This window comes from Urtica dioica, chromosome 7 (genome assembly GCF_054948205.1).
Source record: "Urtica dioica subsp. dioica isolate 48M chromosome 7, U.dioica_male_clone48M_v1_H2, whole genome shotgun sequence".
Taxonomy (NCBI): Eukaryota; Viridiplantae; Streptophyta; class Magnoliopsida; order Rosales; family Urticaceae; genus Urtica; species Urtica dioica.
In genome coordinates, this window is record NC_142762.1 from 23,686,426 (window position 1) to 23,701,444 (window position 15,019).

A 15,019-nucleotide genomic window follows, 5' to 3' on the forward strand; every position below is an offset into this window, starting at 1 on the left:
AGGGGGTAAAAATAGGATTTATTCTTTTTTTTTTTTTTCAAAATTGAGAATTTAGAAGTTAGGGTGGTGGTTTGGATTTGATTCGGTTTTTTTTATATAAGAATTAATATCAATAAAAGAGAGATTTGTGACATTGATATTCATTTTAAGGTATAATTTAGTCATTTTAGTTAAACACGAATGTATGAGCTCGACATTTTTGAAAACCAAAAGTTAAACTTGACATCCCACTAAAACGTAAGGTATATATGTGTTATTTTCCCATACTTATTTTACTTTTGGTCCAAAATATCATTTTAATTACATAATATATTCTCTTCGGTTTCCGTAAAATAAGCGTGTCATTCATTATATTTTTAAGATTAAATATTGATATAAATTGTAGACATCATCTCTAAGGAATGAATTAAAATATCAGATTCAAATTTGATTTCTTATGCAGATAAAATGCGATTAAATAGAGCTAATTTAATAAAAGTGGATTTGACCATTATAGACACATTTTAAAATTAAATAGAAGTCCAAATTTTTTTAGGGTTATTTTTTTTACCAGTACAGTGTATTTCAAAACTATGAGTAACTAAAAATATGCAACATATGGGAAGTACGTTTTCACCGGTGTATAAAAAAAAAATCCCGCTTTCTGTTGTTACTAAATTTATTAAAAAAAATGTAGCTTTGCATCACGATTTATGAGTTTTTCAAGACTTAATGAAGGGAAAGACAATGAACTTATTTAATTTATATAATGTGTAGACAATAAGTTTAGTAAATAATAATAACTGGACAGCAGCACAACTAAAAATTAATAATTGGACTTTGTCTAAACTTAGTAACCCTCAAAACTCATAAAGTACCTTCTCAAAGATTTCCATGTGCTGAGGCCGCAAAGATATGGCAACAGATAACCCACAAGTAGTGTGATGACCATCACTTGGGAAAATGAAAGCCTTCTCGTACGTAAGGCTCCCAGGGCCAGTGTAAATCGGCGGACCCCAGCCGAAATCAGCGTCACTGAGCCCCATCTTAGCCCAACTAGTTATCTGGAAATTGGGACTGTAGAAAAGATAATTCCCTTTTCGGATAGCCGTTGGATCATCAGATATAAGCGCGAGATGATCGATCATGGATCTCAAGTACTCGTTGTCCATCCGGGCCCACGCCTCGCGAATTTTGGCCGCAGCGTAACACAGCGGCTTTGACACCAGATCTCCAGCCCGAGAGACTGAAACGGCGCGAAACGCGGCGTTGCCGAAGAAGCCAAGTGGCAGCTGTGGCTTCCACCTATTACCGATCCTAGAGTTCACCGGGAACGTCAGCCTCGTCTCTACTTCGCTTCCGATCCCGCGGGCTTTGCACACACATTTCCATATATGCCCCGCCAAAACCTCAAATGTGCTATAACAACTCTCATCATCATTTTTCTCTGTCGACGCCGTGCCTTTCAACTGGTCCAGCTGGTCCTTAGTAAGCCTCAAAGTGGAAACCTTGACGTCGTCGTCGGTTGTTGTGTGAGAGATTTGGCGGTGTTCAAATTCAGGGTGATCGAACTTGGGTTGAGGAGGGTCACGAGGGCAAAGTAGTAAAGCACGGTCTAGAAATGGTTGAGTTGAAATTTCGAGACCGCGAGCAATCTCTGACCACGACTTAACAAGATGGAAAGCTGAGGATCCATCCATACCGTGGTGTTCTCCACGGACGCCGACTGAGACGCCACCGCACCTGAAATTAGTCACCTGAAACGCGATTTAAGCATTAAGTACTTGGCCACAAATATTGCTTATTAGCCTATCTTTATAAGTCCCTCATCCTATTTTAGTTTTTTTGTACCTTTTTGGCCTAGAACATTTATGATTTATATTATATATTTAGAGAAGTGAATTTTTTTTTTAATTTTTTTTAGGGTAGATGTGGCTAATCTTAAATTATATGTAATTTCAAGTTACACTAACAAATTTAAAGATTTTAACATTCTTATAATTTATTTCGATGTATTCATGACAATAGAGATAATTTGCAATGACTGTTAATTAGCTTTGTAATTCTCTTCTTGGATTTGTTACATAAACTTGAGGCTTCAGAATTGGGAGAAACAAAAATACTGGTTCCGATTGTTTCCAAAGTTGCATGTTCCGGTAGGGATAGCAACCCGCAATTTCGAATTCCTTATGGGAACTGGAAATACTTGGCATATCCTGGAAGCACTTCTTCCGAAATTGTTTTCTAGGAGTTGTAGAAGACTGAAATTTACGTAATAAGATTATTTTCGTAACCTTACGCAATGTAACAAGTATTGATCCTATTATTATAGGTTTAAGACGAAAAGACTACCTGATGTGGATAACCTTTTGCACTATAGATGTACCACTCATACTTAAAGCCAGATCCAAACCATTGTGATTTGTTTTGTACAGAAACTAGAAACGCCATAAGCTGATTAATAGTTAACAACCAGAGTAGACAACTTTGAGAGATTTTACTTAATGGTCTTAACGAGAGAACGTTGGAACTCAACACTTTCAATGTTAACCAACTCTTTATCGGAGGATCATTATAATGTGATTGTATCATATGTCAACAGGTATGGTAACACTACGATTACCCATTATGATGTTACGATTGCTAATGTTTTTTTCCCATACTTTTCAACATTTTTAAAAATTGAACTTCTACTTTATCTCTTTGTTTAGACACCTACTACTCATTTATCTATTCATTATATATATATATATATATATATATATATATATATATATTTAAATTCCCAACATCTAAAAAATAACAACAATTTTACGATTTTTCAAACTTGCATCTTTTACAGAAAAATTAAGTTCTCATTTATCTTTTTCATGCATTTTAGACCCCCAAATTAAATCTTATGGGTATTTAAATGTTTTACACCAAAAGATTTTACTAGCAAAGATTACGTTTCACATGATCACTTTAAGGGCATGTAAGGTTTTATATGAGCTTGGCCACCCCGCAATGAATTAACAAGTCGTGGAATGTTTCGGACCCTTCGTCGCTATTTATGGGGTGTGAATGCATCTCAAAAGTTTATTTCGAAGAGGTACAAGTAGGGCTCAAAAACCCCTATATACGACGGGATCACACTATTTACACTCCACAGTTTTGTTACATGCGGCAAAGTAATATTGACATCTTGACGTGGTGGAGGCAACACCAAAACATGTTTCCCATCTTGCCAACTATAACTCATGACATACTTACTACGCAAGTGTAAACTGTTTCATCTAAAACCGCATTTCGTGACCTGGGGCACATTACCTATGATATGTAGTGTAGTAGATGCTCTGAAATGGTCAAGGCTTTAATGGTGGGAGAACATTAATTGACCTCTTTATTCAATACAATCTTAAAAGACATTCGTCAACATCAACCTCATGGATGATTTTGCTTATGATTTCTCAAACGTAAACCTTAATGACAAAGTTTTTTATTTAATTTTTTTTTGTAAATTTGGATATTTATAAATACGACTTCATGCACTATCATCTACCAGGATTTAACGAGAGGCGTGCTTCATTAACTTTTTTTTAAAATATAAAACGAGAAGGGATAGTTCCAATTTTATATCGAAAATGACCCCTTTTTGTTTCCTAGAATTCAGGTCATCATTGGCCGAAAAAATCTATTCCGGCCTGACCAAAGATTTTAGTTCGATCCAAGGATTAAAACATCAACGATATATCGCTAATATATTGTTACATATGAGGTCTCGGCAAAATATCAGTAATAATCGTTATAGTATTATAAATATCATTAAAAATCGATGATATATCGATAAAAAAATCCAAATCTTTTAGTAGTTAAAAATTATAAATATCGACAAATATTGTCCGAATTTGAATTTTTGTAATAAAAGAAAAATAAAAAAAATTTATTTTTTTATTTTTTTCCTTTATTTCTTTTATTTTTTTTCCTTTATTTCTTTTTATTTTTATTTCATATTCTTTATTCTTTATATCTTTTACTTATTGGTTTTACTTGGTATTATCAATATTTCTTTATTTATATTTTATAATATATATAAACTACATATGACAATACCTATTTATACGTATATATTTATATGTAATATAAAAAATCAAGCTTTTAAATATATATATATACACACACATATAATTATCATAATTTTATTTTTTGTACGTGAGAGAAAAAATCAAGCTATTTGAATATATATATATATATATATATATATATATATATTCCTTTATATATGTATATATACATATAATTATCATAATTTTAATTTTTAATAATTATTAAAAATATATTATAAATTATATAATTAATTCATTATATATATAATAATCAATCATTTTTTAGTTTATATTAAATTTTTTTTATAATTTGTAGTGTGTAGTTTGAGTTTATAAAATAAATTAAAATATATTTAATATTTTGGATTTGGAGACATTTATATTTTGGATTTTTTAAAAAATATATTTCGTATAGGATTTTTGTCGATATATTGATCATTAGTCGATATATTATCGATATATCATCAGTACTATTTGTAGTCGATATATTATCGATACCATCGATATATGATCGGTACCATCGATATATCCGTCGATAGTCGTTATATCAGTAAATTCAGAACCTCGGTATCGATTCCGGTATCACTATTTCAATCCTTAATTCGGTCAAGATAAATTATCTATTCTGACTTTATGCTTAAGTATAGTTATAACTTATAACTAGCTTCTCATTATATATAGTTGGTTGGGCATACAAAACCATGGTTCGACATGCCGTTTTCGAGTCTCATGAATTATGGAAAATCGAACGGAAAAAATGTGAAAAACAAAAACTAAAATGCCATTTTCAAATGGAAAATCGACATGCTGATTGAAAATCAAACAGAAATAATGTTGAAAAATATTTCAAAAATACTTATATATAGAATGATATATATATATATATATATACACACACACTATATCGACATTAGTTCATACCTAAGTAAAGCATGTATATATATATATATATATATATATATATATATATATTTAATTGAGAAACTTATCAACAATAATACTAATATTCTTATGACACTGCTATAAATATAGGCATCGGGTGCGATGAAAGTCGCACCCGATGCCCAAAATGTCGCACCCGAAAGTTCTTCGGGTGAGATTTTAGGTGCGACATTATCGCACCCAAAAGTCTGTCGTTATAGGTTTCGAGTTCGACATGTCGCACCTAAAAGTGTCACATATTAGGTGCGATAATTTTCAGTACGACATGTCGCAATCAAAGTCTCATCTATTTGGCTTCAGAAAATCTAAAAAAACGAGTATTAGGTGCGACATGTCGCACCTAATCCGTTCTTTTAATTAAAAAAAAAGATTTGTACGCCGCCCCTCCTCCCTCGTCAGGCCTCACCATCCCCGCCGCTCCTCTCCCTCATCCATCGCCGGCCTCCCCCTCCAACCCCTCATCCCTATCTTCTCTCGCTGACCTCCCCCTCTTCCCTTGCCAGGCCTCAGCCCTCATCGCCCGTCCCCCTTCCTCCCTTGCCGGCCTCGCCCTAGATCGGCGAGGGAGGAGGCGTTGTGATCTGTTGGAGGGCATAGAGCAAAAGAGGTCGGCCCTCACGGTCTTGGACGGCAGAGGAGCTCGCCAGAGGTGGCGAGGTCGTCGGACGAGTGAGAGAGCTTACCTAGGCTCGGTGCAAGGAGGAGAGGCGGCGGCGAGGAGGACGGGCGGCGGAAGAGGGGCGAGAGAGAGAGAGAGAGAATGAGAGAAGCGTGAAGAAGAAGAAGAAGAAGGAGCGGAGTTTAATAATTTGAACCTAATATTGTCAATGGTGCCCACAAGAAGAGTAGTAGTGTCTATTCATGTACATTTGATGTAATATAGTCTCACGAAGACTCTTGCTTGTAATTTCTTATTTATTAATAAAAGTTGAAACGTTCATTCATTCTACCTTGTCTGTTTGAAGCTTTATGATAAACCCTTAGTCTTTAGTCCATAAACAAACCTAACAACACATGAAGAGACAAATATAGATTTACATGAACAAACTCTTCATGGTTTGCTTAAAACGATATATACTTAATCCAAGGGTCAAAGGACTATTGACCTCAGTACGATTGTTAGGAGAATCTATGATGTCTGGTTATGGGACATTGAGAGTTGGAGACTCTATAGTTCTTCGAGGTATCTTCCGAAGGTACTAAATTGACCAGTGCACATCTAGAGACAAGATAAGAACAAACCATTTAACCTCTTATGCCTCGAAGTCACTACGTATGAATTGCATCATGCTTACCTTAATCCTGAAATGAGACATGCCATTTCACAGCTTACGTATTCTCATTTGAGAAAGTCAGAGTTCGGACTCACTATATGATTCTGAACAAGACCTATTGGTGAAGTACTAAGTTGTGAAGATGTCATTAGTAACTTTGTGAAGTTCTCAAAGATATGGAATTCATGTACAAGATGGCTGAAATGCAATGTATATCACCGCATGCTTTGTTCCTTGGAATGTGAATAAATGAACTAGTCAGTGTCCAAATTGAGTATTGACTTTTTTGGATGAAACAATGTGACTTGGTAGCTCCTCGTCATTACATTGTTTCTAACTTATTCACAAGCGACAAAGGAGTTGAGGAAATAACAGCTAGAAGGGTAAAATGGTAATTTTGTAAATCCCGACTAGCTGATGATATTCATGAAGGGTAAACATAGATAATATTCAGTGGATCCACTCATTATAATTAGGTTGAATTCTTGAGTAGAAAATAAATTCATTTGAACCGAGAGATTTTCAGTGTCAACTCTTTAGTGGAGTCAGTTGACATTAAGCTAAATTTGGAAAAGGTTTGTGAACTTTTGAGTCCAAGTATTTAGCTCAAGCTTTGTTCATTTGGATTCATGAGGTCACTGTCACAAATTATATCGAGTAGGAATAGTTAAACTAGAAGCTAAGTCAAAACAAGAACGAGACAAGTTTTACGAAAATTGTAAAAATGATATTTTTTGTCTTTTTGGACATAGTATGAAATGAATGTCAATAAATTTTTTGACATGGTCATTTGATGACTTGAATCCACTCGGCCAAGTTAGTTTGTTTAGGCCTTGTGGATTAATTTCATTTCATAAGAGTTTTATTGAAAATTCTTAATGGGTTTTTCTCATGTTGTCATGAACAAATGAAGAAGCTTCTAGAAGCTCCTTCTAGAGAGACTTGGCCGCCCACCCTATAGAGAAATATGAGAGATTATTTTGTGCATAAATGTATCAAGATACTTGCCAAAAGAAAAGGAGGAAACAAATTTCCTCTAGAAGGAAACTACAATTTCGGCCAAGACAAGTCAAGTGAGAAGAAAAATAAAAGAGGAAACAAATCCAAGGTGTCATGAAGGCTTATGTTGGCCGTGTGACTTGGATAGAAAAAGGGAAATATTTGCTCATGAATATGTGATATTCTATAGAAGAGGTAACTACCTTATTGAAGGTAAAACATCTCCGATAAATAGAGCCTCCATTCCTCTCATTTTATTCATTCCACATAAGTTAGAGATTGAGAGCTTCTCTCTCTAGACCTTGTGGTGGCCGAACTCCTCTCTCTCTCTCTAGTTTTCTTTCGTTTTTGTTTTGGCACCTAGGTCCTCATTTGACCTAGTGTTTTTAGCTCTTCGACTTTGAGACTTGTTCTCGAGTCGTCGTGTTTAAAAACTGCCAAAAAACTAATTCCTTTTCTCTCTAGTGATTATATTGTTAGAAACTTTCGTGGTTGCTCGAGTTGCCGATGAAAGAAGAGAGACGTGCTGTGAGGGGAGACGAACTTTGCAACCTTCCAAAAGCTTCTCAACGTTCAAGCTTCTAAAAACGTTAGTAAATTTATAATCCTCATAATAATTTTTATTTATGTGTACTTGCTCTTTGTCTAGGTTAGTAAAATCGTTTTACTTGTCAAAAGAAAATTTTTAAATTTCCGCCGCTTACCCGAAGCGTTAAACTTTTTCGTAAACCCTATATCAATTCCAACACCTAATACTTTTAGGTGCGACATGTCGCACGTGTTGCTCATATCAAGTGCGACATGTCGCACCTAAATGAGCAGTAGGTGCAACATGTCGCCCTGGATACTAAAAAAGTTAAATTTCAATTTAGGACAGTAAAAATAAGAGAAGGGATTTTAAGCCCGCCTAAAATTTTTAAAACTTTTAGGGGCGATATGTCGCACCCGATACCACTTAAAATTAGCGAAACTTTTGGTTTTCTGGAAAGGTATCTGGTGCGACACATGTCTGTAAAAATGCAAGCTATTTGAATATATATATATATATATATAAATATATATATATATATTCCTATATACATGTATATATACATATAATTATCATAATTTTATTTTTAATAATTATATAATTAGTTCATTATATATATATATATATATAATAATAATAACCAATCATTTTTTAGTTTATATTAAAAATTGGTACTATTTGAATACTATTTTATAATTCGTTGTGTATTTTGAGTTTATAAATAAATAAAAATATACTTAATATTTTGGATTTGGAGACATATATATTTTTATTTTTTTAAAATATATTTGGTATAAGATTTTTTTCGATATATTGATCATTAGTCGATATATTATCTATATATCATAAGTACTATTTGTTGTCGATATATCATCGGTACCATTGATATATCCTTCAATAGTCGATATATCAATAAAATCAGAGCTTTGGTATCGATTTCGGTATCAGTATTTTAATCCTTGGTTCAGTCAAGATAAATCATCTATTCTGACTGTATGCCTAAGTATAGTTATAACTTATAACTAGCTTCTCATCATGTATTAACTTATAACTTGCTGGATTTTTTTTTCTTGGTCTCTGCAGGTGACCGAGCGAAACGAAGAGGAAGAGAGAATAGAAGAAAAACGAGCAAGATAAAGAAAGAAAGAAGGCCCGCTTAAAATTTTAAACAATCAGGTGCGACTTTGTCGCACCTAAAAGTTTTTTAAACTATCTGGTACGAAAAGTCGCACCTGATACTCAAAAGAAAAAATAATTTAAGCGAAATTTTTTGGACTTCTGGTTGACAGTCTGGTGCGACTAGTCGCACCCGAAAATCGTTTAGATGCGACTTTTAGGTGCGACTAGTCGCATCTGATAGTCATGCGCATCAGAAAACCAAATTTGTAGTAGTGATAGTTGGTTGGGCATACAAAACCAAGGTCAAAATGAAGTTTTCGACGCCGTTTTGAGTCTCTTGAATTACGGAAAATCGACACGCCGACGAAAATTCGAATGCAAAAAATGTGGAATAGGGAAACTGAAATGCCGGTTTTAAATGGAAAATCGACATGCTAATGGAAAGCCAAACGGAAATAATTTTGAAAAATATTTCAAAAGTATATATACATATATACCTTCTAATTTTGACCTTATAAAATGTATAGAATGATATATGTGTGTGTATATATATATATATATATTTATTTTAGTAATTGAGAAACTTATCAACAATAATACTAATATTCTTATCACACTACTATAAATATAGGCATCGGGTCCGACGAAAGTCGCACCGTTACCCAAAATTTCGCATCTGAAAGTTCTTCGGGTGCGACTTTAGGTGTGACGATTCGCACCCAAAAGTCCGTCGTTAAAGGCTTCGCGACATGTCGCACCTAAAAGTGTTACATATTAGGTGTGACACTTTTTGGTGCGACATGTCGCAGCCAAAATCGCACCTATTTTGCTTCAGAAAATCTAAAAAAACGAGTATTAGGTGCGACATGTCGCAACTAATACGTTATTTTAATTAAAGAAAAAAAGATTTGTATGCCGCCCCTCCTCCCTCGCCAGGCCTCGGCCATCTCCGCTCCTCCTCCCCATCATCCCTCGTCGGCCTCCCCCTCCTCTCTTGTTGGCCTCCCCCTCCTCCCTCGCTGACCTCCCACTCCTCCTTCGCCGAGCCTCAGCCCTCGTCGCTCCTCCTCCCCCTCCTCCCTTGCTGGCCTCGCCCTCGACGGGCGTGGGAGGAGGCGTTGTGCTCTGTTGGAGGGCGGAGAGCAAAAGAGGTCGGCCCTCGCGGTCTTGGACGACAGAGGTGGTGGAGGTCGTCGGCCGAGGGAGAGAGCTTACCTAGGCTCGATGGCGATGAGGAAAGGTGGCGGCGAGGAGGACGAGTACCGAGGAGGATGGGCGGCGGCGAGGGGGACGGGCAGCGGCAGAGGGACGAGAGAGAGAGAGAGAGAGAGAGAGAGAGAGAGAGAGAGGATGAGAGAGGCGTGAAGAAGGAGCGGTGTTTTATAATTTTAACCTAATACTTTCAGCTCATATTGGGTGCGACATGTTGCACCTAAATGAGCATTAGGTGTGACATGTCGCACTGGATACTAAAAAAATAAATTTCAATTCAGGACATTAAAAATAAGGGGAGCGATTTTAAGTCCGCCTAAATTTTTTAAAACTTTTAGGTGCGACATATCGCACCGGACGTGTCGCACCCAATGCTCATATTTAGATGCGACATTTAGGTGCGACATGTCGCACCGGATACCTTTATGCACCAGAAAATGAAATATGTAGTAGTGTCAAAATAAAAATAAAATCAAATTGGGAAATGGTATCTCTTTATCGTATATCCTGTACTGTACGTACGTGTGTAGTACAATATCAATGTTTATTAGGGACATTTCCTTAACTAGGACTAAATTAAGGCAAAATTCCATTTTCCTATTTTTTTCAAAAATTTACCAAACTAGGACTAATAAAAAAAAATTTCGTTTTTTCGATGGGATGAGCGGGAAAATAGAAAGAAAGAGAAAAAATAAGAGATTTTATTGGGGAAGATTGTAGGTTGGTAATTAGTATGGTGGTATAATAGGTAGATTTTTGTGTATCTCTCATTTGACTCTTGTTTGACCGATCCTAGTTTGGTAAATTTTTGAAAAAAATAGGAAAATGGAATTTTGCCTTAATTTAGTCCTACTTTTGGCAATTTTCCTGTTTATTATTATGCAGATCACAAGCTTCGTGGACTTTTTTTTGTTAATGGGCCATTTTTATGTATTAAATACATTTGTAATACACTAAGTTCCAGCCCAAGCTTATTAGGGTTTTATATATTATCTTCTTCTTGAGTGCTTCAGCCAAATTTCATTTTTCATCTGCAATTATTACGTGTGGTCTCCAACCTTTCTCCACAGTCACCTTGAATGTCGCCGAAAATTCACGTTTGTCGCCGAAATATTATTGAAAATACATTGCGCCGTGTCAAAAGCGAAACAAAGTAACCGGACGCCGTCGAAATTCGCTGACTTAGAGGTGGTCTCCGAGCCACGCCGTTTCTCTCTATTTTCCACGGATGTCGTCAATTACAATGTGCTTTTACTCTTTAAATGAAACAAAAACGACCGGCGTCTTATAAGCCAAACGACATGTCGTTTCGAGGAATTCTCAGCGACATATAATGGATAAACGACAAAATGCGCTTTCGTCGGCCGTTTTTGCTCCGACAGCGGTGCCGCCGCCGATTTTTCCGGCATTTAAAACATTGTACAAAACACACGCTTTAATTGATATCAATATGATGGTTGAAATAATTTTTAATAACTATGCTACCTATTAATTAATGATGTTACTTGATTAGTAGTCCAAAAAATTTATCTAAAATGTACAGCGTTATGTTCTAATATCTTGGAAAAAATATATTGGCATGTTTTTCTGTTTGCCCAATATTGCAGAATTTGAATATTCAAGCCGTGTTAAGCTCTTCTTTTGAATATATATATATATATATATATATATATATATATATATATATATATATATATATTTTTCTAATATTCTCTTTCACAATTAATTAGTTACGATTTTCTAAGAAACTCTATTAAACGCATCATGGGTAGGGTTTGACTCATATAAATATTAGATTATACCCATACGAGTTTTCATATGCATTGTGAGTTTTTAAGAAAATTGTGCTGGAGGTTGGATTTGTTCTCGTAATATTCTAAGATCACGTATCATCGTGAGCATGCATCAACCAATTGGTGAATTTATTGAATGGAAGTGAGAGAATCTTAGCATTTGAGAGAGTTTAAGTAAAACTTGACGGATTAATTAGAAAAAAAATGCACTTAAAACTTTATCATTAAACTAATATCGTATAAGCATTTACATCAGCAATTCGCTTGATTTTTTTTCATTACTTTTTTCAAGAAAAAATATAAGTTCTTTATTTTAGTTATACAATTTTATTCAGTAAATATTTTCCTCAAATTTTCCTCTCGAAATAACACAAGAAAAATAGATTTTCATATTCGCACCTTTTTAAGGTTCAATAGACATCCTAAAGGAAGGTTTTAAATTGAGTTCTCTAATATGTTAGTATATGAAAATTCAATATTTATTATGTAGTTAACTTTTGGTAAATTTTAAGTAAATAAGCACACCATAAATTTAAGATTTTATTAATAAAGCCAAAATGACATTAATGATTGTAGACATTCGTTAATAATTGTAAATAATCATCAAACTCTAAAGGTATAAATAAAAATGCTAAAAACTTTTAAACAATGTCATATCACCATAATGACTAATTTACATAAAATTTATAAAAATTGACTATTTAGCAAATTTATAAATTTTGGTTGCTTCTATAGTTACCAATCATCATAATGAAGTATTTTCGTTTCATATTAGAATTTTCCAAAATTTAGATGGAAAATCGTAATAACTTAAGTTGTTCATAGTACGAGGTTCAAATTAAAAAGAAAAAGAAAATACATTGAAAAGAAAATTTTCTATTAAAAATCGTTGATTTTTTGAAAAAATTAATACACTCTTCTTCGACTTTAATGAAAGGAATAATCTATAATTGAAAAAATAAAATAAAAAGGATTTTATCACTCATTGGAATCAGTATTCATAATTTCATATAGTTAGGCTAATATTATGTGTATATATGTACATATATATATATATATATATATATATATATATATATATATATATATATGACATACCTGCACCGCCAGCATAGGATAGGATGAAATGTCTTGAGAGCTGTGATCAATATAAGGGAGGAAAACTGACATCTCCGGCGACGGAGCTAAATCTCCAAGATCTCTGAGGTCGCAGTCAGTCTCGGCCTCAACAAAGGGTACGCCCTCGCCGTTGCAGTCGATCTCTGTGATTTTGTCACCGTCGAGCCTGCACCGTCCGGCGAGCGGGTAGAAGTGGACCAAAGTCTTGCTCAACGACTCTCTCAGCACCGCCGCGAATTCGGCCGTGCTTTTCGTCCGCCGATAAATGTAAACGACAGAGTTGTACCGACGGAATAAGTAAGTTCCGTCCAGCAACGTAAAAGGGATCGATCGTCGAGGTGTCGCTTCTGCCGGCTTTAATGTTGTTGTCTTCATCGTCTTGATCTCGATCATCATCTTGTTCATGATTTCTAGTCACTTCAAATTCTCAGTAAGGATCTCAATTGGGTTGGACGAGAATAGTGTTACTATTATTGTTGAGCTATCAATCACCAATGAAATTATTGAGCTATCAATCCCCAATGAAATTATTGCGCAATGTCATTGCAATGTATCTAGTCTAGATATTGTCTCCCACCTGTTATCTCAAGTCCCGTCAATCTAAAGTTTGTGGCTTTATGACCTAAATGATGACAGAGATTTTTAGATAATTGATCTAGACTGTCTGTTAACAGTGTTAACGAATCCCTTAATTTAAATAGAGGGGGGGCGACGTAGAAAAATTTGAGAGAAAAATTAAAACAGAAAAAAGAAAGTTGCGATCGTTTGCAATTTTTGTAATTTCGGATTGATTTTGTTGGTAAAATCACTTTTCAAGTAGGACGTAGGATGTATTTGTCTAAACTTGGGTAAAATTCATCGTCACATATTTTTCATCTATTGTCGATTAAACTGTCTTAATTGGAGCACATGGACATATATTGTTGTATGTTAAAGGGTAAAAATTCGTCTATCGGAAACGAACAAAACATAGCGGAATATGAGAAATGAAATCATTCTTTGCCGTCGTCAGACCAATCTCTGCCCAAGTACAAGCGGGACTCAGAGAGGCCCCTCCAAGAAAAGGGCGGGATCTATAATCTTTTTAGATAGGTCCCACGAATTGTAGGTGAGATCCTACCTGAAAAGCAGGTCCCGCGGGCTACAAGCGAGACCTTGCCATCAAATGCACATGTCCCGCATGCCACAAGCAAGAGTCGGTCAAAAGGGTAGCTCCCGCGAGATACAAGCGAGACCCAGCCATCAGAGGTAGGTCCCTTAAGCCACGTCAAGGTCCGCCCAAGAGCAAGCCCCGAAGACTTCGCAAGGTGCAAGGCCCTCCCTCACGGCCTTAACCTCGCCGCCCCCACGGCGAGACCCAAGCCCAACCCAACCCCAAGAGTACTAAAGCTATTTAACTACTACATATTATGGCATACACAACAGACTTTTCACAACACTTAATTTATGTTTTGTGAAAATCGACTTTTAACAACACTTAATTGTGAAAAGTCGACATTTTACAATGGTTATTTCGTACTGATCTGAAATATGGGGGCTTTTACAACAGTTTCCTAAGCGTTGTGAAATTCCCGAGATTCTACAATGGTTATTTAAGTGTTGTAGAAGCTTTCTACAACACTTGATTACACAATGGTATATAAATGTTGTAGAATCATTTCACAACAGTTTTTAGGTATTGTAAAATTCACAATTTGTAGTAGTGTTTTTTTAGGCCTCAATTTTGAGAAGGCCCAAAATAAATTTTGATGAAAATTGATACCTAATAAAAATCCAAAATACAAAATAATTTTTTACTTATTATTATGATAAAATAGTTCTCAAATGGTACCTAATCAAGACACCAAATAAAGTCAAAATACACACTACAAATCATAAAATAGTATTCAAATGGTAACAATTTTTAATATAAACTCAACTATTATTGATTATTATTGACATATAATGAATTAATGATATAATTTATAA

General features: G+C 34.9%; 1 protein-coding gene across 1 annotated transcript; it reads right to left on the minus strand.

The window, feature by feature from the left end:
• Nucleotides 1-823: 823 nt before the first annotated feature.
• On the minus strand, nucleotides 824-13,620 carry LOC149390485 (shikimate O-hydroxycinnamoyltransferase-like). Its single transcript, XM_089620749.1, has 2 exons — nucleotides 13,031-13,620; nucleotides 824-1,736 (listed from the first exon to the last, which is right to left on the minus strand). Exons 1-2 carry the CDS (start codon nucleotides 13,454-13,456, stop codon nucleotides 840-842), a joined length of 1,323 nt encoding a protein of 440 aa, XP_089476875.1. The 5' UTR covers nucleotides 13,457-13,620; the 3' UTR covers nucleotides 824-839.
• Between the last annotated feature and the right edge of the window lie 1,399 nt (nucleotides 13,621-15,019).

Coding starts and splice junctions, on each gene's coding strand:
- LOC149390485 (XM_089620749.1), bottom strand. CDS start 13,456: ATGAACAAGATGATGATCGAGATCAAGACGATGAAGACAACAACATTA. Junction 1,737..13,030: donor ATCCTATGCTGGCGGTGCAG/GTATGTCATATA, acceptor ATCGCGTTTCAG/GTGACTAATTTCAGGTGCGG.